Source organism: Equus przewalskii, chromosome 5 (assembly GCF_037783145.1).
Source record: "Equus przewalskii isolate Varuska chromosome 5, EquPr2, whole genome shotgun sequence".
Lineage (NCBI taxonomy): Eukaryota > Metazoa > Chordata > Mammalia > Perissodactyla > Equidae > Equus > Equus przewalskii.
The window spans coordinates 13307325-13329543 of record NC_091835.1 but is presented as its reverse complement, the minus strand read 5'-3'; the positions used below and the strand labels follow the sequence as shown (position 1 = coordinate 13329543).

The 22219-nt window shown below is 39.7% G+C and overlaps 1 protein-coding gene across 30 annotated transcripts in view; it reads left to right on the top strand.

The window, feature by feature from the left end:
• The window catches only part of DOCK10 (dedicator of cytokinesis 10), a 263891-nt gene that overhangs the window by 237324 nt on the left and 4348 nt on the right, over nucleotides 1-22219 (top strand). For 29 of the 30 annotated variants that reach the window (XM_070619963.1, XM_070619973.1, XM_070619968.1 and 26 more), the window contains 7 exons: nucleotides 1291-1413; nucleotides 1551-1664; nucleotides 8571-8717; nucleotides 10926-11136; nucleotides 12378-12568; nucleotides 21036-21136; nucleotides 21299-21437. In XM_070619963.1, coding sequence (XP_070476064.1) covers nucleotides 1291-1413; nucleotides 1551-1664; nucleotides 8571-8717; nucleotides 10926-11136; nucleotides 12378-12568; nucleotides 21036-21136; nucleotides 21299-21437 — 1026 coding nt within the window. Of the gene's footprint in view, nucleotides 1-1290; nucleotides 1414-1550; nucleotides 1665-3130; nucleotides 3291-8570; nucleotides 8718-10925; nucleotides 11137-12377; nucleotides 12569-21035; nucleotides 21137-21298; nucleotides 21438-22219 lie in introns of those variants that run through there. The other variant, XM_070619987.1, reaches the window with a different exon arrangement.

The following is a 22219-nucleotide window of genomic DNA, read 5'->3' as shown; positions in this document are numbered from 1 at the left end:
CAGCTTTCTGCTGGGAATTACTGAACAACAAATCTTGTGAAGAAAATAGAGCTCCCCTCATCAAGTAAATAAAATATTTCATAAAATAAATATTTAAAAATCATAATATTACATAGATTGAACAAAAGGATACAGAAAGGAAATTTGGGGGTAGATTTTAATGAAACTTTACATATGGTTCTATGTTAATTTAGTGTTTGTTGCAAATCAACAGTAAATGTAACTACATATTTATATTAACTATTTCTAATAATGTTTAAGAATCTTTTCTTAAAAGACGTTATTGAAAACATTCCAACAGTACTATCCTCTTACCTTAGAGAGTATAATCTGATTCAGTTGACGGTTTATTAAACGACTACTGTATGTGAGGCATTGAGTTAAGGGTGGGAGACAAAGTTAAATAAGGCATAATTCTAGCTCTCTCAAAGAGTTTAGAATCTAGAGAAAGACAAACTTCCTTCAGGGTGAGGAGTAGCCAGTCTAAGATCCAGTAACTAAAAATCTAGGCATCATATATGGCTGCAATTGAAAGGGGAACAATTTTTTACATGAAAGCAGTTGGAATGGAGATGAATGGGACGTCAATAAAAGCTCTCTAGTCTTTTGCACTGGTTCTTGACATTTGATAGGACTTGAAGGTGTCAAATGAGAAAATAACGTTCTTAAAGTTGCAGCCACAACGCAGACAAAAGTGTGGAGATGAGAAAGCATCCTAAGAATGGAGTGGTATGGTACAACATGGCCAAACTACGAAGTCCATGGCAGGATGCTGAAAGAGAGGGCACAGAAAGGGAGGCTGGTGCCTGACTGTGGAGCTCCTTTAATGCCGTGCTGGAGAGTTTGGCCAGCAGTTGATAGACACTGGAGTTCCCTCAAAGGTTTAGAGCGGTGGTGATCTCATGATCAGATTTACATTTTAGAAAGAAATGTTGCTGGAAAGCAAGACATAAGGCTAACTGGAGTGGGAAAACAGATTAGCTAGAAGACTATTGTAGGGGATTGACCTAAGTCAGTGACAGTGGGGATGGAAAGAACTGGACAGACCTGAAGACATTTTATAGATTTAAATCAGCAAGTTTAAGGGACCAATGATGGTCGTGAGGGAAAGGGAAGAATCCAAGATGATGCCACAGTCGCTTGCTGGACGGATGTAAAAGCCAGTAACAAAGATAGGAAACACAAAACTCCCACAATGAGAGAGGCAATGCAACAGTTTTGAAACTCAGTTTCAAGGATGAGCTACAATATTAATCATGTACAATTTTGCCTTGGTTTTGGGATTTGCAGAATATCCTGGTGGAGCAGCTGTACATGTGTGTGGAGTTTCTTTGGAAGTCTGAGAGGTATGAACTCATCGCGGAAGTCAACAAGCCCATCATTGCCGTCTTTGAGAAGCAGAGAGACTTCAAAGTACGTTTTCTAAACCCAGAAGTTAGTTAAAATATCCTACTTTAAATCGGTTGATTATTTACTATTTTCAAAAGTGGAAAATCCCTATTTTTTATGTCAGTGTCATCTTCACGAAACCCTTCGATTTATGATTTCAGAAATTGTCAGATCTCTACTACGACATTCATCGGTCCTATTTGAAAGTGGCAGAGGTGGTGAACTCAGAGAAACGGCTGTTTGGCCGCTACTATCGTGTGGCATTTTATGGGCAGGTAAGTTCACGAGAAGCCACGTGGCCTATAAATTCTGTTGAACAATTGAATTTTATCTATCATTTTTTATGAGCCATCTAATTATATGTACCAAAGGATTAAGGGGGTGTGGGTGTGTCTGGGGATATTTGGGCGTTTCTCTGGATATGAGAGTCTGTCTATTTGTCCATAGGAATACACTAAATTGAGAAACAAATGGGCAGAGAACTCCATGGATCTTAACACAGATCGAGTCAAACCAGTGATTTCTAACTTCTTGGAGAAAGAGGGCATTTCTTTTTCAGCATCCTTTTCTTCTCAGCTAACCTCAAAATAGCTGACGATAGGTTTGCGTCGTATGTTAAAGTGAAATTAAATTGAAGATGTTTTAGGAAATGAAGTTCATAGCATTCTAGGAAATAAAACATTCCCAGGGGCTCCACCATATCAGAGCCATGAACTTTTGACTTTACGATCATGCTTTTTCTTTTCTCCTACTTTGTAACTGTAGCTACTTCTGAGCAGAACCTATGCAGTTATTTTGTTTCCTATATTGCAGGTCAATATAACTTTTAAAGTTATCTTTCTCAGCTTTCCGCATAAGCAACAAACAAGATTAAATGTATGAGCTAGCTATAGGATTGGCCTAAAAGTAAAGTGAACGTATTATATATTAATTCTAAATGTCTCTGAGCCATGCTTTAAGTGAGATAAACCCAGGCACCTCCCTCTTTCTTTTCAGAAGACTTATAACACTCTTACATTTCAGCAGACATATTTCAGACTATTGCTCTTGTGGATAAACATTCCATTCTTTTATTTTCGCAGTTGGACTGGCTGTAGGCCCTCTCATTTCCTTTTCTTAAGCCCCTCATGAAAGGCCCTGTTGCACACAGTGAAAGCTAGTGGTGTGCAGAACAAAGATGTGGGGAGACAATCTACAGAAAGAAGCTGACTTTAGACATTTGGGAGTCCCCAGAAAAGAATCTGAACTATGTAAAGTGATAGAGTATTTTGGGGAAAGAGAAACGTGGGAATCTGCAGGAGAGGAGGAGGAAGAAAAGAAAATATCTTGAAAGTCAACAATAAATGGAAAATAAACATTTTTGAGCTTGGTGAAACTTTAGCCCAAAAAAATGGCAGAAAACCCTATCAGGAAGGGGATGTGGGAGTGGAGAGATTGTAGGGGAAGGACAAGGTTTCCAGGGAATGGCCACAGGCTAATGGAGCAGCACAGCGTAGCCCACAAGATGTGCACTCAGCTAACCCAGATCTGAGTCTACAACCCTTCAGGTGATCTTTCCAACAAAATATCATGGGCCGCCATTAACACTCTGGTCATGAAAACCAGGTTGCCTACTGAAGGTTATTCCAACCAATATCTAAGATACTGGCTCCTAAACAGCTGGAAACAAATCATGCTGCTTTCCGACTAGATTTTAATGCAGATGTTTACTCTTTTCTTCTTTTGGTCTTGATGGTTCCAGGCTGTGGTAAGTTCTGTCCCTCTCGCTATTTGCATGTTCTAATAATGCTCACACTTCCCTCCCAATGGTTTTACTGAACCTTAACTGTTTTGTGCAAATCAACATTGGGTACAAAGGTGAGATAATCCTGCTTGCATTCATTTCAGAGTCATCCTGCATTTCTTGAACTAAATTGTGTATATTCCAGTTATCTGAATTACAAAAATGTATCCTTTATTTTTCATATATATTATCTTTCTGCTCAAAGATAGGTGGAGTTTGAAAACCTGCATACACACACACAAACGCACATACATAAACACACAGGTAAACATGGGCACCACATATTTGAAATATATATAAAGTAGACTCAGCATTGGAGATTCGTTTGAAGCCACTATGAGTTGCAGCTGATTAAGAAGAGCATGGTGGTCAGAATTTCAAAAGTTGGACTGCTGGCCTTTGACAAGCACCTTCCCAAGGTCCTGAAACTAAATTTTTACCCACTTTACCCAGTAGTCAGGTTAAGTCTCCAGAGATGCAGAAAGAAGCGATGTAAGAAATTCGAAGGACAAGCCAAGGCAGTAATAACACGTCCGTAACTACAGCTCTGTGACACAGAATTTTCTTTGTGTTATTTTGAACCATTTGAAATTGCCCACGTCCAACCATTTTTTTATTTACAAAAATGGCGACTTCATGTAGTTCAACATAATTATAGTTGATTACACTGGAAAGACAAATTCTTTCAGTATCCACACATGGTCCACATTCAGGTCTGTTTGTCTGACCAGTACATACTTTTTTGTAATTCTTTAAATCCCTTCCCACGTCCATACCATGTCAGTATTTTCTACCTTCATTTATAAATTTGGGGTCATGGGTCCTTAACTCATCTACTAAAAGAATACTTCAAAAATCCTCTACTAAATAGACTGAGGGGGCAATGGGGAAGGAAGGGGGAGAGCTACATTCAAATGACCTAACTTTGTTCTTTTTACAGATTCCTCAATAAAGTGTACCGATTGTGCACCTGGCTTTTGGTTTTAATGCTGCCAGTAGTCTCAGTTGTCCTTTATTAAAAATTCCAACCTGAGCTTCAAAGGCAAAGTGTCTTGTTAAATCTGTAGACTCAAGTACATACCTAAGCATGGTACTCTATAAGCTCAAACGCCAGCCGCTTTTGAACAAGGAGAACTAATGGAGGTTGTCCTGATAAGCAGCAATTTAGAGCCTCAGTCATCATTGTTCAAATGATATTCAAATACCTGTCTCAAGACACCGAATGGAGAGTGTGAACTATTGCATTCAGCAGGAGCACACAGTGCATTTCACTTCACACTTGATAAAGAAATGCCAAATAGATTTGTGCAGAATGAAGGTTCTGAAGATCTAAGATAGTCTTGACTACTTCATTAGCATAATCCTCATGGTCAGAAATTATTTCATTTTCATGATGGTACTTTACGTCCCTGTAAAATTCACTTTTAATATCCAAATTGACATGTCTTGCAATCATGTTACAAAGACTATGGAAATATAATATGCAATAGGTTCTTTGCCTCGGCAACAGCCTTTGGGTCAATCTTTTAGTGTCCCATGTGGTCTAGTGCTTTCATTTTACACTATTGGCTAGAGTAGTTAATATTATGTCTGCAATGAGCCAGACACTAAAAACAAGTTGCAAACTGTTCTTTCACGGCAGAAACTTTAAAAATGCAAGTCTTGCATAGCATGAATTTTCTAAAGCAACACCTGGCATCATTGACTATGAAAATTTCACACAGCGTAACCTATATAAAGCATCCCCCACAGTGTCCCTGAAGTATTCATTTCCAGAGCAATGAAACAGCAGTGATGATCAAACATCAACTGTAATCAATGAAATCCTTAGGCTCTGGTATTTAGCATGAAAGCAAGCGAGTGAATGCCCATTGCATAACTTAAAGATCAGATGCCCCTGGAATGAATTAAGTGAAAGACCTGGGGGAATTTTCTTTTATTCACCAAAGGATGTAGATTCTGTGATTTTCAATCATGCCTTCGCAGGTGTAGATGCATCTCAGAATCTTGATAGAAAAGGGATTGGGGAGGAGGGAAGGTGCATGTGTGGTTGGAAAAACCACCATCTCCATTTTGGGATGTGATACACCCTTCTGGCTCCCCACCTATATGAAGGTCACTGATATAGACCATATATATTTGAGTTCATATTTATGTGGAACCATTTCTCTGCCTTCTTGTAGTTTTTCTTCTCTTAACATTTAGCCTATTTTTAATACTTTCTGACCCATCTTTTATACACTAGATTCCTCTCTGAATGCATTCCTTTATTTGTGAACTTTGAATTAGTCAAATATAAGAGCAGGGGCATTTATATTTGACATCCCAATAATGACCCAGGGGCATGGCAAGATTCTGAAGTACCTGCAAAAACTTCTAAGAAAGAGTCAGTGATTTTCATTGTCAGAATAAATGACCATAAAGCAGTACATTTTTATCATAATCTGTTGCCTTAAAGTTTCATAATTCATGCATGTTAAATCTACTGACTGAAAATCCTTGTTTAACTAGAACATGTGCTATTTCCTGAACACAATAGACCGGAGTGTTTATTGCCACGTAAAATGACGTTTTTTAAAAAAATCAAACTAGCAAGGAAAATACACAGGTCACATTTCCTGTTACCTTGAAAGGCAGTCTACTCATCATCTTTGGGCTAAAGCAAAAGAGAAATTGCCCTGGGTTTTCACCACCTGTGTCTCTATAAACCCTTTATTTCATAGACAGAGCTGAAATTGAAACCCTCCTTAAGGTAGTTAAGTCCTGTGGCTCAGTGGGCTTTGCTGTGAAGGCTTCCCTGGGTAAAAAGGTAAGCACACCTTCCAAACCTTTTCAGAGCTGCCTTTTTTCTGGCTTCAAAAGCTCTTATACCATCCCTGGCAGACAGCAGATTAAATACTTTTTATTCTGCTCCTCCAGCTCCTTTATACCCATTTTATAAGAGTCTCAATAGGTTTCTATCTCCATGCTCTATAAATAAATACTAAATAAATTCTAATCACGGTTTCTTTCTGATCAATCACTTACCAAAATGTTGAAATGAGCATCAACAGACCTTTTATGATAAGAAAAGTATAGTTCCCATGCAAGAGAAGCTGAAGATATGTATTTTAAGTGCTCAAAACTCAGTTAAGCCATTTCCCTGCATGTTAGCTGGAACTCAAGTTGCTTTATTGACATAGAATTTTTTTCTTTATTATTGTCATCATCCTCATTGTAGCTAACACCCACCAAGGGCCTATTGTGTACCAGGTGGTGTCCTCGGGGCTTCCCAATAGATTTCTGAGTCTGTACTGTTTCCCATCCTCCAGACCAAGGAGTAGGGATGAAAGAAAGTCATAGGTCATGACGAAGGCCATAAAGGTCATAGTCATGTCAGTGAAATCGTGCTTCCCACCACTCCTTTCCTGCTAACTCTGGATTCAGAAATTTGTTAGGGGAAAAAATCCACAGTGAAAATGTCTCTTTGTGCTAGTTTCCCACACCATGATGAGAGAATCTTTTCCTGGGACTTGGAGAGATTTTTCTCATTGAAATGGAAGTTGTAAATGTTGCTTTAGCTGTTGCCCTGTGGGGATTCCGGCTGATGGTCTCAGAAGTCTTATTTTTGTGATGTGTCAGTCTGTCAATTTTAGCCACTCACTTCTGACCTTGAATCAGACAAAACTCTACAAAGACAGTAAGAGAAAAAACATAGCAAGCTGGAAGTCATGTGGGAACGGCGCCAGACCTTACTACCCCTACAAAGTCTAGAGGAACAATAGGGAGCTGCTTTTCTTGCTTTCAACATCACACGTCACTTTTTTCTTTACGTAGTTTAGGCTCAAGGTCCTCATAATCAGCTGTTTGGTCTTGAACACTTCTCAAAGAAAAGATTCAATAAACATGTCTTTATTAAAAACAATGGAATCTTTTCTAGTTATAACTTGTGCAAATGTACCTTTTTAAGATGTATGTCCACTAAGAACTATTTCATTTATCTATCTATTCATTCAACAAATGTGGAGGGACATCCCCCTAAAGACCAGACACTGTGCTAAATACTGGACACTCAGTGTTCAACAAGACACTTTCCTGCCTTTAAAAAGCCCAGAGTCAATTAGGGAGATGCACAAGGAAACAGGCAATTACCTGCTTGACAAGACCTGTGTCGGAAAATGTGCCTTGGCTTCCACAAATGTACTGTTACAGCTCACTGATGACACAAAGTATGCTGCTCAGGATGACCACATTTACATGGGTGAAAGTGCTTTACAAGTGTAAAGGACCACACAGACGTGTTTTAATCACTATTCTTAGATTGCCTCACATTAGCTGTGAAAAATACAGCAATGGAACATTTTATACATTTTTTTACATATAATGAATATTTTTTAAAATACTCAAAAATGATAAACAAGAAGAATACAGCTAAGATTCTTTGTGACCTCCAGTATCTTCACTCAGCCCTCAAAAGCCATGTCCTTGAGGCAAATTCGGTAGTTACAAGAAATGAGAGACAAGTGCATTCCTAACTCCAGACTTAGTCGAGTATTCTGGGGCGACATGTATTCCACAGGAAAAACGTTCTGTCTCTCTTAAAGAGAAGGAACTAAAAAGATTGCCTCACATAGTTATCCTCAGATCATGGGATCTTCCCTTCCCCCTGTTTCAGACCGGACAAGCAAATTAATAGAGACTAAAACCTACTTGCTCCTATGGCATAAAAACGATGGCAAGGTTACTATTTTCGATCCTATAAGGTCTAGCTTTGCAAGAATGTAAAAGATCTATTAGTAAAGGAAATTGAATAATGACTTTGCATATAGCCAAGTTACCTCAGCCACCTGAAGACGGATTAATGTAATTTTAGCAATAATAGTACTTGGAAGCATACCACATGTAATTTCTGTTATGTGTTCAACGTTTCGTCTGAAATGATGTAGGACGCGTATCAGCTCGTTAGATAGCGTTCCATGGCGTACAGTGTTTCCTTTGTTAGTTTCAAAGACTCGTGAAGACCTTATTAAAAATCATTACTGCTCTTTGAAAAATGCCAAAATTTACTCCAGACTCTACGTTCTACCCCAGGCTGCCACATGAGGGCATTCTTCCCCCAAAATATATGCAAGCAGGTATTACCATTCATTTCTACAAAGAGTGAAAAGACGTGCAAGATATTTCATGAGATTCTTTGGCCTGCGTAGGAAATACTTACATCAATGACTGATTCTAACATGATATTTTGTTTTCTTCACTGGATCTTTCTTTGATTTTGATTGCAGAGGGTGCTAATCAATGCCTTGGATGACAACCAACAGACTGGATATATTGTTTAAGTAAATGGCTTTTGTTGTGTTTGTGATTTGCGATTGGAGTCCTCTAATAAAATCGGTGGTCCATTATGTGTCTTCCATAGGGGTTTTTTGAAGAAGAAGAAGGTAAAGAGTATATTTATAAAGAGCCTAAACTGACAGGTCTCTCTGAGATTTCCCAAAGACTGCTGAAGCTCTATGCAGATAAATTCGGAGCAGACAACGTGAAGATAATCCAGGACTCCAACAAGGTAGAGGAGAATCAATATTCATGCAAGTGCAAAGAATCGGCTTTTTTTTATTTTTTAACTACATTTATTTTTTAGCTACATTTACTAAAATTTTCACTTTCTGCCTGACCACGCAAAGTAAACTACCTAAACTATTTTGGATGTTTTACCTGTTTGTTTATTGGTTGGTTGACTAGTGATTTTTTTTCGGGGGGGGTCAGAAACATTATGTGTGTTTATTTGAGTACTTTTAGGTAATCTTAGAGACAACTTACTAAATTCTCTACTTTTCCTATAGGTTATTTGCATTTGAATTACAACCAAAGGGTTAAAGTGATTGGGCCCAATATTGGACTTGGAGGAAGCAGCAAAAAGTATTTATTTGGTCATAGAGGTCTTTCTGAGTCATACCAATTTTGAAATTATCCTCTGTGATAGTAGCAGACTTGCCACTTACATCGCATTAACCTGTGAACATCCAGTTAACCTCCTCATGGCTCCAGAAAGCAAAGGCTTACATCCTCTAATGAGATTACTCAGAATCTTCTAATACACTTTCATTCATTCAGCCAGCCTCTGTTAAGCACCTACTGCATGCCAGGCCCAGAACTAGGAGCTGGGGCGCACACAGTCTTTTCCTTCCAGAGGTCACAGAGATCACCTGGGGCTAAAAAGAGAAGGATGTGTGCAAACAGCAATTAAATAGAGTGCGTCCAAGTACCACGGGAGACATGCCAAGTCATACAAGGAAAGCTCAGGGCAGAGGGCTCCCCGAACAGCTCATTCTTGGCTGGACAGTGCTTCACAGAGGAGGTGATGTTTGAGCTGGGAATTGCGAGGTGAGAAGGTGTTTTCTGGAAACATAAGACATTCTGAGAAGCCCTGCATATGCAGTGACAAGGAGGAATGAAAGGGAGAATGTTTAGAGAAGGGCAGGTCTTTGAGACACAGATTGGAGAGAAGAATGTGGCAGAAGATGGAGCCAGAAAAGCTAGTTGGTGCCCAATTGTATAGGCCTCTACTGGACCACAAAAGAGGTCTTTTTTCCCTTGTCCTCTTATAAAGTTGGTATTCACAATGGTCTGGCCATGAGATTGCTGGGTCTGGGCAGAAGTTGTTACAAATGTGTTCATCATTCTCCTCCTTAGCTTGAAAGGCACAATCCCTTCTCCCATAATGGTGGACAAAACTAGAGGCACTGCCATGGTGGCACTCCTAAATAGAAAGTACAGAGTTCCTAGTGAGATGAGAAAAATGCCTGATGTGATGTCAGAACAACTGGAGTCTTCATTCCACCCTGACACCGCTTATCGGCTAGTGTCCCATCTTGGAGAAATTAGGTGGTCCCTCTGAATCTCCAATTTTTTTTTAATCTGTAAAATGATGCAATTATCCTCATCTTACCATGTAATTATTAGCAGCATTACAAGGAAGTTCATGAGCTCCCTTAAATCTCTGGAACTGGATAGGCAGTGGATGGGTAAGACACATGGAGAAAGTTGGATGAAGTTTGAAATTTCTTCAAAGTACCATGAGAAAGAGGCTGTGAATCATCTCTTCCAACCTGGAAGGAAACAAGAGCAATATCCTGGCTTTTCTTGGGACCTCCTCCCCCCCTCCGCCCCTAGCCTGTCTTCCTAGCTATTTGTCATGCCTATTCACCAAAGCAGAAGTAGTAAAGAAACTATATTAAATGATTTATTGCAGATAAAGGAATGAATTAGAGAAATTGCAAATAAAAATGTTTGCATTTGTGTGATAGTTCATCAGTAATCCACCAAATAGACAGGAATCTCCCTTGACATTAGAAGTGCAGAGCTGTTGGCCCGGGTCTAGGTACGTGGCTGAATTGTAGAGGGACAAAAAGATATATTTCCACTCTCAAGAAGCTTGTATTCTAGACAAAGATGAGAACATTCATTACAGAAGGGAAAGAAAATAGGATTAAATAATATAACACAGCCAGGTACTTACATTTCGAGGAGCTTCAGCTACTTCATTAGCTGGCTCCAATCCTACCTCCACCACCATTTGGCTGCTTCACCACAGTCCAGCCAGGTACCCTTTCTGGGGTCCCACCCAGCTCCGAAATGATACGATGCCCATTTCTCTCCAAGGGGAGAGAGACAGCCCCCTCAGGATGCCAACTGGGGGGAATACAGAACTTCCTGCTTCTGTCAGGAACACCTTATGGCTCACCACTCCTTCTTTCACTATAATGTAACACAGGTAAACCCCAAGGATTTGGACCCCAAATATGCCTACATCCAGGTGACCTATGTCACGCCCTTCTTTGAGGAAAAGGAAATAGAGGACCGGAAGACTGATTTCGAAATGCACCACAACATCAACCGCTTTGTCTTTGAGACGCCCTTTACGCTGTCGGGCAAGAAGCATGGTGGCGTGGAGGAGCAGTGCAAACGGCGCACGGTCCTGACAAGTAGGTGCCGGCCTGCCGAGCAGCTGCGCATGAGCGATGGTGCCAATGCACATTCCCTTGTTAGGCTGTACTAGGGGATATCAAGACATTCCAGTCTGGCAGACATGTACTCACAATGTGCTATGTTGGAAAGGTTTGCCAGGAAGAGGAGACTTGCCCTTCTTTATTCTCTGTCAAGAGGGCCTTGAGGAATCAACCAGAAGGGAAATTGTCAGTAGAGCTACTTTATACACCTCTTCCCTTTAGATCTTACAGTCGTAAAGGTCATGGTGTCGGTGTCTTGGGAAAGGCAGTCCCAACTTACCGCTCCTCTCTCCCTGGAGGTACCCTGAGTTCCTTCAGGGATAGCAGCTCTCAGAATCGTGTGCTTTGAGGCAAGATTCTGAACCACCCTGGAATTCAGGTTCCTCATCTGTACAATGAATGCAGAGGATGATCAATACCACTTCCTGTACTACTAGATCTGTTCTATGAGCTCGTCTTCCTGTCATTTATTCAGCATTTAATCAGTGCCTCTAGGTGTTGGGCACAGTTCTGGCAATTCAAATAAATAAAATTCAATTCTTGCCCTCCAGGTGCTCACAGTCTGGTAGGAGAAGGAGCCAAGTAAAGCAAAAATTTTATTTGAGCACAGCATGAGAGATGAAACGAGAACACACGGGAGGGGCTCCAAAGGCAGACTGAGAGGAAGGATGGGCAAGGGCATTCTGGACGAGTGGTGCCTAAGCTGTCTTGAGAGCTCAGCAATCCTGGATTATGCAATAGACACGTGAACTGCAGTGACATCCAAATTACGGGAAACATTCACCTTCAGTAACCTTCCGGAATGTTTGTAATAAAAAAAAAGTCTAGAACAAAGCTATTATAATATATACTCTTTAGTATATATTTAGGTATTCTTTATTGTGGTTTAGTGCAGTTTTCATTTGAGTTACAAATTGTAGTGGAAGGTATCACCTTTCCAGTGTTTAGAGACTCTGGAGGTCTTAATCCTGCCTTGAGAATGAGGCCACAGCAGGGGCAGTGTGGAAGAGTATGCCAGGCGAAAGTAGCTGGGATAAAAGTTAAGAGACGTAGGAGAACACGGCACGTGGGAGAAAAAATAGCTCATGTACACAGAAAACGTGCAGGATGGAATGTGCTATGTGCCAAGAAAAAATACAAGATCATCTGGCCTATGGGGAACCCTTGACTCTTCACTAACCCTCTCCCTCTAAATGTCTTGTATTGCTTTTGTGCAGCAAGTCACTTGTTCCCTTATGTGAAGAAGAGAATACAAGTCATAAGCCAATCGAGCACAGAACTGAATCCTATTGAAGTGGCAATTGATGAGATGTCCAAGAAAGTTTCTGAGCTTAATCAGCTTTGCACAATGGAAGAAGTGGACATGATCAGATTGCAGCTCAAACTCCAAGGAAGTGTCAGTGTGAAGGTAAGCACGCCCACAGGTGAGCTGCACACAGCTAGTGAACTCCGGTATAAAATGCCCTTGGAATTTTTTACAAAGGGTATAAGAAATGTTTATCTGTTTGTGATACCATCCAGCACCTTCATCTGAGTCTTTAAAATTTTGTTGAGTTGTAAATGCATGTCGATGGTGCCAAATACGTGGAGATAAGCTTTTCCTGAGTTAGGCTGAAATAAAATTTCTTCTTCTTCAAACCTCCCATCCCCTCTTCTCTGGGTAAACTATATTCTACACTCTAAATTCAAACAAATGAATTAATTAATGAATAAACATGGCTGTCATAAATATCTGTCTTTACGAGCTTTATATAACTGTTCAAAAACAATTTTTTTCAATTATTTTATGAAATCATAAAAGTTTACAACATTGTGAAATTTCAAGTGTACATTTCTATCAATTTCTGTATAGATGGCACATACTTAGCACCAGAAGTCTAATTTTTATCCATCATCATACATATGTGCCCCTTTACCCCTTTCGTGCATCCTCGAGCCCCCTTCCCCTCTGGTAACTACGAATCTGTTTTCTTTATCCATGTGTTTGTTTATCTTCTACATATGAGTGAAATCATGCAGTATTGGACTTTCTCTGTCTCATACCCTCAAGGTCCCTCCATCTTGGCTATTGTGAATAATGCTGCAGTGAACATAGGGGTACATAAATCTCTTTGGAATTACTGATTTCAAGTTGTTTGGATAAATACTCAGTAGTGGGATAGCTGGATCATATGGTATTTCTATTTTTAATTTTTTGAGAACTCTCCATACTGTTTTCCATAGTGGCTGCACCAGTTTGTACTCCCCTCAGCAGTGTATAAGGGTTCCCTTTCCTCCACATCCTCTCCAATATTTATTTTTTGTCTCGATAATTGTAGCCATTCTGACAGGTGGAAGATGATATCTCATTATAGTTTTGGATTTGCATTTCCCTAATAATTAGTGATGTTGAACATCTTTTCATGTGTCTGTTGCCCATGTATATCTTCTTTGGAGAAATGTCTTCTCATATCCTCTGCCTATTTTTTGATCCGGTTGTTTGCTTTTTTGTTGTTGAGGTGTATGACTTCTTTATATATTTTGGAAATTAACACCTTGTCAGATATATGATTTGCAAATACTTTCTCCCACTTGGTGGGTTGTCTTTTCATTTTGTTCACAGTTTCCTTTGCCTTGCAGAAGCTTTTTAATCTGATGTAGTCCCATTTGTTAATTTTTTTTGTTTCCCTTGCTTGAGTAGACATGGTATTCGAAAGGATGCTGCTAAGACCAGTGTCAAAGAGTGTACTGCCTATATTTTCTTCTAGGAGTTTATGGTTTCAGGTCTTACATTCAAGTCTTTAATCCATTTTGAGTTAATTTTTGTGTATGGTGCAATATAATGGTCTACTTTCATTCTTTTGCATGTGACTTTCCAGTTTTCCCAACACCATTTATTAAAGAGACTTTCCTTTCTCCGTTGTATGTTCTTGGATCCTTCATCAAAAATTACCTGTCCACAGATGTGTGAGTTTATTTCTGGGCTCTCGATTCTGATCCCTTGATCTGTGTGTCTGTTTTTATGCCAGTACCATGCTGTTTTGATTACTATAACTTTGTAGTATATTTTAAAGTCAGGGATTGTGATGCCTCCAGCTTTGTTCTTTTTTTTTTCAGGATTGCTTTGTTTATTCGGAGTCTTTTGTTGTTCCATATAAATTTTAGGATTCTTTGTTCTAATTCCGTGAAGAATGTCATGGGTATTCTGATTGGGATTGCATTTAATCTTAGATTGCTTTCGGTAATATGGACATTTTAACTGTGTTTATTTTTCCAGTCCATGAGCATGGAATATCTTTTCATTTCTTTATATCTTCTTCAATTTATTTCAGTAATGTCTTACAGTTTTCAGTGTATAAGTCTTTTACCTCTTTGGTTAAATGTATTCCTAGATATTTTATTCTTTATGTTGTAATTGTAAATAGGATTGTATTCTTGAGTTCTCTTTCTGTTAGTTCGTTATTCGAATATGGAAATGCAAATGATTTTTGTAAGTTGATTTTGTACCCTGCAACTTTGCAGTAGTTGCTGATTATTTCTAATAGTTTTCTGATGGGTTCTTTAGGGTTTTCTTTATATAGAATCATGTCATCTGCAAACAGCAAGATTCATTTCTTCCTTTTCAATTTGGATTCCTTTTGTTTCTTTTCCTTGTTTAACTGCTCTGGCCAAAACCTCCAGTACTATGTTGAATAGGAGTAGCGAGAGAGGGCACCCTTGTCTTCTTCCTGTTGTCAGAGGGATGGCTTTTAGTTTTTCACTGCTAAGTATGATGTTGAGTATGGATTTGTCATGTATGGCCTTTATTATGTTTAGGTACTTTCTTTCTATACCCATTTTATTGAGAGTTTTTATCATAAATGAATGTTGGATCTTGTCGAATGCTTTCTCTGCATCTATTGAGCCTAAGCATCCATTGAGATGATCATAGGATTTTTATGCCTCATTTTGTTAATATGGTATATCACACTGATTGACTTGCGGCTGATGATCCATCCCAGTATCCCTGGTATAAATACCACTTGATCATGGTATATGATCCTTTTAATATATTGCTGTTTTTGGTTTTCCAATATTTTGTTGAGGGTTTCTGTATCTATGTTCATCAGCAATATTGGCCTGTAGCTTTCCTTCCTTGTGTTGTCCTTGCCTAGTTTTGGTATCAGGATGATGTTGGCCTCATAGAATGACTCAGGAAGTGTTCCATCTCCTTCAATTTTTTGGAATATTTTGAGAAGGATAGGTATTAAATCTTCTTTGAATGCTTGGTGGAATTCTCCAGAGAAGCCATCTGGTCCTGGACTTTTGTTTTCTTGGAGGTTTTTGATTACTGTTTCAATCTCTTTACTTGTGATAGGTCTATTCACATTCTCTATTTCTTCTTGATTCAGTTTTTGTAGGTTGTATGAGTCTGAGAATTTATCCATTTCTTCTAGGTTACCCAATTTGTGGGCATATCATTTTTTGTAGTATTCTCATATAATCCTTTGTGTTTCTGTGGTATCCGTTGTAATTTCTCCTCTTTCATTCCTAATTTTATTTATTTGAGACTTCTCTCCTTTTTTCTCAGTGAGTCTGGCTAAAAGTTTGTCAATTTCAGAGAACCAGCTCTTAGTTTCATTGATTCTTTCTACTGGTTTTTTGTTTGTTTGTTTGTTTGTTTTTGTTGAGTAAGATTTGCCCTGAGTTAACATACATGCCAATCTTCATCTATTTTTTTTTCATAATGTGGGTCACCAGCACAGCATGGTTGCTAACAGAGCAGTGTAGGTCCATGTCCAGGAACCAAAGTCAGGCTGCTGAATTGGAGCATGCTGAACTTAACCACTTGGCCACTGGGGCTACCCCTCTACTGTTTTTTTAGTCTCTATTTCATTTGTTTCTGCTCTCATTTTTATTATTTCTCTCCTTCTGATGACTTTGGGCTTCATTTATTCTTCTTTTTCTAGTTCTGTTAGGTGTTGCTTAAGATTACTTATTTGGTATTTTTCTTGTTTGTTGAAGCGAGCCTGTATTGCTATGAATTTCCACCTTAGAACTGCTTTTGCTGCATCACACAAGAGTTGGTATGTTGAATTTTCATTCTTGTTTGTCTCCGGGTATTTTTAAATTTCTCCTTTGATTTCTCTATTGACCCAATGGTTGTTCAGTACTTTGTTGTTTAGTCTCCACATATTTGTGACTTTCTTAGCTTTTTTCTTGTAGTTGGGTTCTAGTCTCATAACATTGTGGTTGGAGAAGACGCTTCATATGATTTCAATCTTCTTAAATTTATTGAGGCTTGTCTTGTTTCCCAACATATGGTCTGTCTTTGAGAATGCTTCATGTGCACTTGAGAAGAATGTGTATTCTGCTGTTTTTGGATGGAATGCTCTATTTATATCTATTAAGTTCATCTGATAAGTATTTCATTTAAATCCACTATTTCCTTGTTGACCTTCTGCCTTGATGATCTATCCATTGATGTAAGTGGGGTGTTGAGGTCTCCTACTATTTTTGTGTTGCTGTTAATTTCTCCCTTTAGGTCTGTTAATAGTTGCTTTGTGTACTTTGGTGCTCTTGTGTTAGGTGCATATATATTTGTAAGTGTTATGTCCTCTTGGAGGAAAGTACGTTTTATCATTATATACTGCCCCTGTTTGTCTCTCATTATCTTTTTTATCTTGAAGTCTGCTTTGTCTGACATAAGTATGACTATACCTGCTGTATTTTGCTTGCCATTTGCTTGGAGTATCATCTTCCATCCCTTAACTCTGAGCCTATGTTTGACTTTAGAGCTACGATGTGTTGCGTGGAGGCAGCATACTCTTGGGTCTTATTTTCTAATCCATCCAGCTACTCTGTGTCTTTTGATTGGAGAATTCAATCCATTTACATTTAAAGTGATTATTGTTGTATGAGGACACAATATTGCCATTTTATCTCTTGTTTTCTCATTGTTCTATGTTTCCATTATGTTCCATTGTTTCTCTTCCTTTGTACTTCTGACTGCCGTTTCATTTTAGCGGTTTTCTTTGGAGGTTTTCTCAGTTTTCTCTTTTTTTTAATGAATTCTGGCTCTGCTCTGACTTTTTATTTAGTGGTTACCCTGAGGTTTGGAAGGTCTCAAAGATGAGATAGTCCATTTTCTTTCTTTTTTTTTTTTGAGGAAGATTAGCCCTGAGCTAACTGCCACCAATCCTCCTCTTTTTGCTGAGGAAGACTGGCCCTGAGCTAACATCCATGCCCATCTTCCTCTACTTTATATGTGGGACGCCTACCACAGCATGGCTTGTCAAGCGGTGCCATATCCGCACCCAGGATCTGAACCAGCAAACCCCGAGCCGCTGAGAAGTGGAACGTGTGCACTTAACAACTGCACCACCGGGCCAGCCCCAGATAGTCCATTTTCTGATAGCCTCTTATCTCCATTAGCCCAAGCAGGCTCCATCCCTTTCCTTGTCCCCTTCTGAGTTATTGTCACAAATTATTCTGTTTTGTGTTGTGAATTTGTCACTAATTTGAAGTGTTTATAGTTACTTTTGATGCTTTCTTTCCTTTATATTTTAAGTTATAATTAATTATTTGTTACCCTGTTCTGAAAGAGAGCTGTAGTTTTCTGATTTTTTTCTATTTATCCCCTTGCTCAAAGGTTTGTTGACCTTTGCCTTTTTGTTTCAGGTATGGGAACATCCTTAATAATGTCTTGTATGGGAGGGCTAGAGGTGATGAACTCTCTCAACTTTTGTTTATCTGGCAAAGTTTTTATTCCTCTATCGTATCTGAAAGAGAGTTTCACTGGATAGCGTACTCTTGGCTGAAAGTTTTTGTCTCTCAGTATTTTGAATACATCATTCCATTCTCTCTTAGCCTGAAAGATTCTGCTGAGAAATCAGCTGAAAGCCTGACAGGAGTTCCTTTGTAGGTTATTTTCTTCTGCCTTGCTGCTCCTAATATTTTTTCTTTGTCATTGAAGTTTGGCAGTTTTACTATTATATACCTCAGAGAAGGTCTTTTAGCATTGATGTAATTAGGAGTTCTATTGGTTTCATGTATTTGCAAGTCCAGTTCCTTCCCCAGGTTTGGGAAGTTCTCAGCTATTATTGCTTCAAACAAGCTCTCTGTTCACTTCTCCCTCTCTTCTCCATCTGGAATACCTATAATCCTTGTGTTGCTTTTCCTAATTGGGTTTGATGTTTCTTGAAGAATTCCTTCATTTTTTTAAAATCTTAGTTCTCTTCCCTCCTCCATCTGAAGCATTTCTATATTTATATTCTCTAAATCACTAATTCTTTACTCCATAAAGTCAGCTATATTTTTTAAGGATTCTAGATTATTTTTTATCTCATTAATTGTGTTCTTCATTTCCAGAATTTCTGCTTTTTTCATATAGTTTCAATCTCTACAATGAAGTATTCCTTCTTCTCATTAATTTTATTCCTGAGTTCATTAACTGTCTTTCTGAGTTTTCTTGTAACTCTTTGAGTCTCTTTATGACAGCTATTTTGAATTCTCTCTCATTTAGATTATAAATTTCTGTGACTTCAGGGTTGGTTTCTGGAGATTTGTCATTTTTTTTTCCTTCTGTTCTGAATTGTTGCTGTAGTTTCTCATAGTGTTTAAAGATTAATCTTTTGCCAGTGCGTTTGTGGTAGTATCAGGTTGCAGATTTCACCTGCTATCGCTGGGAGGAAGCAGGAGCTGTGTATCTGATTCCATCCCATCTGCTGGAAGTTTTGTGGGTCCAATGGGTGCCCCCACTAGCCAGGAAAGCATTCGCACGCAGACTCAGGGCTGCTGCCACACCGAGGCACATTTCCACTTGTGGGACTGCAGTGCTACTATGGGCATTCATGCCAACCAGGAAAGCATTTGCATGTGCACAAATATATGCCACCACCTCTTCTTATGGTCATGCCAGGCCCTGTGGTTTGTGGGCAGGGCTTCTTCATGGGGTCCAAGCCTGGGCCACTCATTGGGACCACAGCAGGAGGATGGGGTCTCCCACCAGCCAGAAAAGCATTCATTTGCAGGCCCAAAGCTGCCACTGCCTCTTCTCACAGTTACACCAAGGCACATTCCCACTTTTGTGGCCACAGCGGTACTATGGGTACTCGCATTGGCCAGGAAAGTGTTCAAGCATGTGCACAGGGCCACTGGGGAAGGATGGGGGATGCTCACATTTCTCTACCACTTCCCGGGGAACTAGTCCATCCACCTTCAGATATATAGCTAAATTGGTCTCTCAGGTGTCCTCTTGTGCTGTGTGGGTATCCTCCATTGGTCAATGAATGTCCATTTAGTTTTAGTTCAAAGAGGGAGAGATAAAGGGAACAGCTCACTCCACCGTGTTGCAGACATCACTTATAAACAAATTTTTGAGAAATGTTCATTAATTCATAAAATGTCCTTCAATATTTATCTGACTTTTGGTCCTAACAAAAAGCAGATGGCATTCTGTCAGTGGGTGATTAAAGAAAATATAATAAATTAGACCACTTAAAAAAGTGTGAGCAGCATTTAGGAAAATTAACAAAGGCAGGCACAAGAACTAGCAACACTAAAGGGCTGTGACCCTCCCTAGACTTGAAGACTCAAGAGAGAGAAGGGTTAGTGGAAGCAGACAGAGGGCTGGGAGAGCCAGGTGATGATAGACAGACAGGCATGGCCTCTGCTTAAAGGACTGCGAGAAGGAAGCCCTGGGGCCAAATATCCTATTGGGGCTAAGATAGGGTGGGGAAAGTGAGGCACTCACCTGGGGCACAAAATTTAAGGGGGCACCAAAACAACTAAGTAATCAAGATAAAATAATATTTTAATGCAATATTTTTAAAAATCAAAAATAGTGCCAAAAGTTCATAATGAACAAAGTATTAAAATTTTAAATAAAGGCTTGCCAATAACAATGCCACGCAGAGCTCTATTGGAGCCCAAGGAAAAATCAGGAATGTTGATCCTGATCATGACCTGGCTCTCCTCTTCCCTACCCACCCCGTGTTTGTGTCCTCCATGCTGACTCTAAAAAAATAATAATACATTTTAAAGAGCCAGAAGGCAAGAGAACCATTGTTATACTCCAGGTGGGGCAGCTTCCCTCAGCACAGAGCTGAGCAGAGGAAAGTGGAGATTGGATGTGGAGAAGCAGAGGAGAGCTTCCAGTACTGTTTACACATTCTACCACACTGGCAATACCTGGTAATCATGGTCATCTGAAGACGGCTCAAATCCAGTATTAACTTCCTTCTTCTTTCACCTTAGTCCTTCCAAGCCCCACAGCCACATTTAAAGACTATAAGCACTAAGGAATAGGGACTCCTTCACTAGTGTGAGCTTACTCATATGTGGGAGCTTGAACAGTATCTGGCATTGTGCATTCATTCAGCAAATCTGATAAATGCCTCCTTGGGCCAGAATCTAAGCCAGACTGTCAATGGGAATACAGTAGAAGAGTGACTTCCATGGCGGTGCAGACACCACTACCACCATGGAATGTCTCTTATTAATAGTTATGTGTTTATTTTAAAGTTAATAGAAAAAAACCCCAGCACATTAAATATTTGATTTCACAGCTTTTAAACTTAAATTTATTTTATAAGTAAATAAAAGTGAGTCTAGTTTTCAAAGATATTAAGAAAATAACAGAGCAGTATGTGGATATGGCAGAAGTGTGAAATGGTGAGCAAGTAAGTGACTGAAGTTTGGGAAGGATGGTAGTGAAGTGTAGCCTGATTCATCCTTTAGCAGCTTAATGACTAGTTGAGAGACAGCACATAAGACAGATAACAAATTAGTAGTCTACAAGGCAATGTGGGAGGATTGGGGTGCCACACGTTGGTGCCCACAGTTGCTACTCCTTCCAGCTGTGGAGAAGGCTCCATGGAGGAGGAACCTTCAGCCAATTCTCTTCTCCTCGATAGGTTAATGCTGGACCAATGGCCTACGCACGAGCTTTTCTTGAAGAAACCAATGCAAAGAAATACCCTGACAACCAAGTAAAGCTTTTGAAGGAAATCTTCAGGTAACTTTTCTTTTTTGGGATGTTCTTTCTCAGGCTCTTTCAGACAAGGAGTCATGAATTTCCCCAGGAAGACACCTGACCAACCCTCTTGCAGGTGGTAGAGTATATCAGCAGCCTGATTTTGATTGGCTGGTGGTTAATTCTTTATTTCTGTCACTAAAGGCAATTTGCAGATGCCTGTGGGCAGGCCCTTGATGTGAATGAGCGCCTCATCAAGGAGGACCAGCTGGAGTACCAGGAAGAACTGAGGTCCCATTACAAGGACATGCTTGGTGAACTCTCCACAATCATGAACGAGCAGGTAAGGCCTTCCGTGGGGTGGCCCATGCGCTTGGGTCATAGGAAGTATCTGTTTTATCCCCAATGCCAGAAGGACCAGAAAGAGTCTCTCTTCTTGCTGCTGAAATCACTGTACCTCCCATGAACACCACACTGCTGAGTTGTTCTCTCCCCCATGCACAACACCCCTTTCCTCAAAGAAGAGATCAGCTTGGAAAAAAATCTGTAGAAAAAGATGATGAGAACTCATATGCTTTCCACAGTTTTCAGAAATGTTGATCGCTATCCTATGAGCTGTTGGTTTTCTAGAACAGATGGGTACTGTTAGTCACCAAGGAACATTGGGTGGCATTCCCACTAAGGTTTTCTGCCACTCCAGTCACCCGTGCTTTAGGACCTCACAACTGCCATGCTGTGATGTGGAGTTCCACACTTCTGCTACTAGGGCTCTCTGCATCGTACTCAGGAAGAACACTAGGACTGGGGTCATGCCCTTTTATGGTCAAGACTGCCTGCAGTCTTGAAGATGTGCAGAATTAGGATAAAACTCAATCCCCCACCCCACAAGCAAGTCATCTATGATTTTTGATGTGTACTCAGCATGTTCTGTAAGGCAATGCACAAAATGTGGACATTCACTGGTCACAGTATTGGGGTGCTGAGAATCAAGTGGTTGAAAGCCAAGTGCTGCTTTTTGGCATACTTCCCAGCATCCATCAACCCTCACACTCTACCTGGACCTCTCATCACTGTGGTCCCCTCCAGGAGTTAGATGTGTTCTTCACAGAATAATTGAGGGAGAGC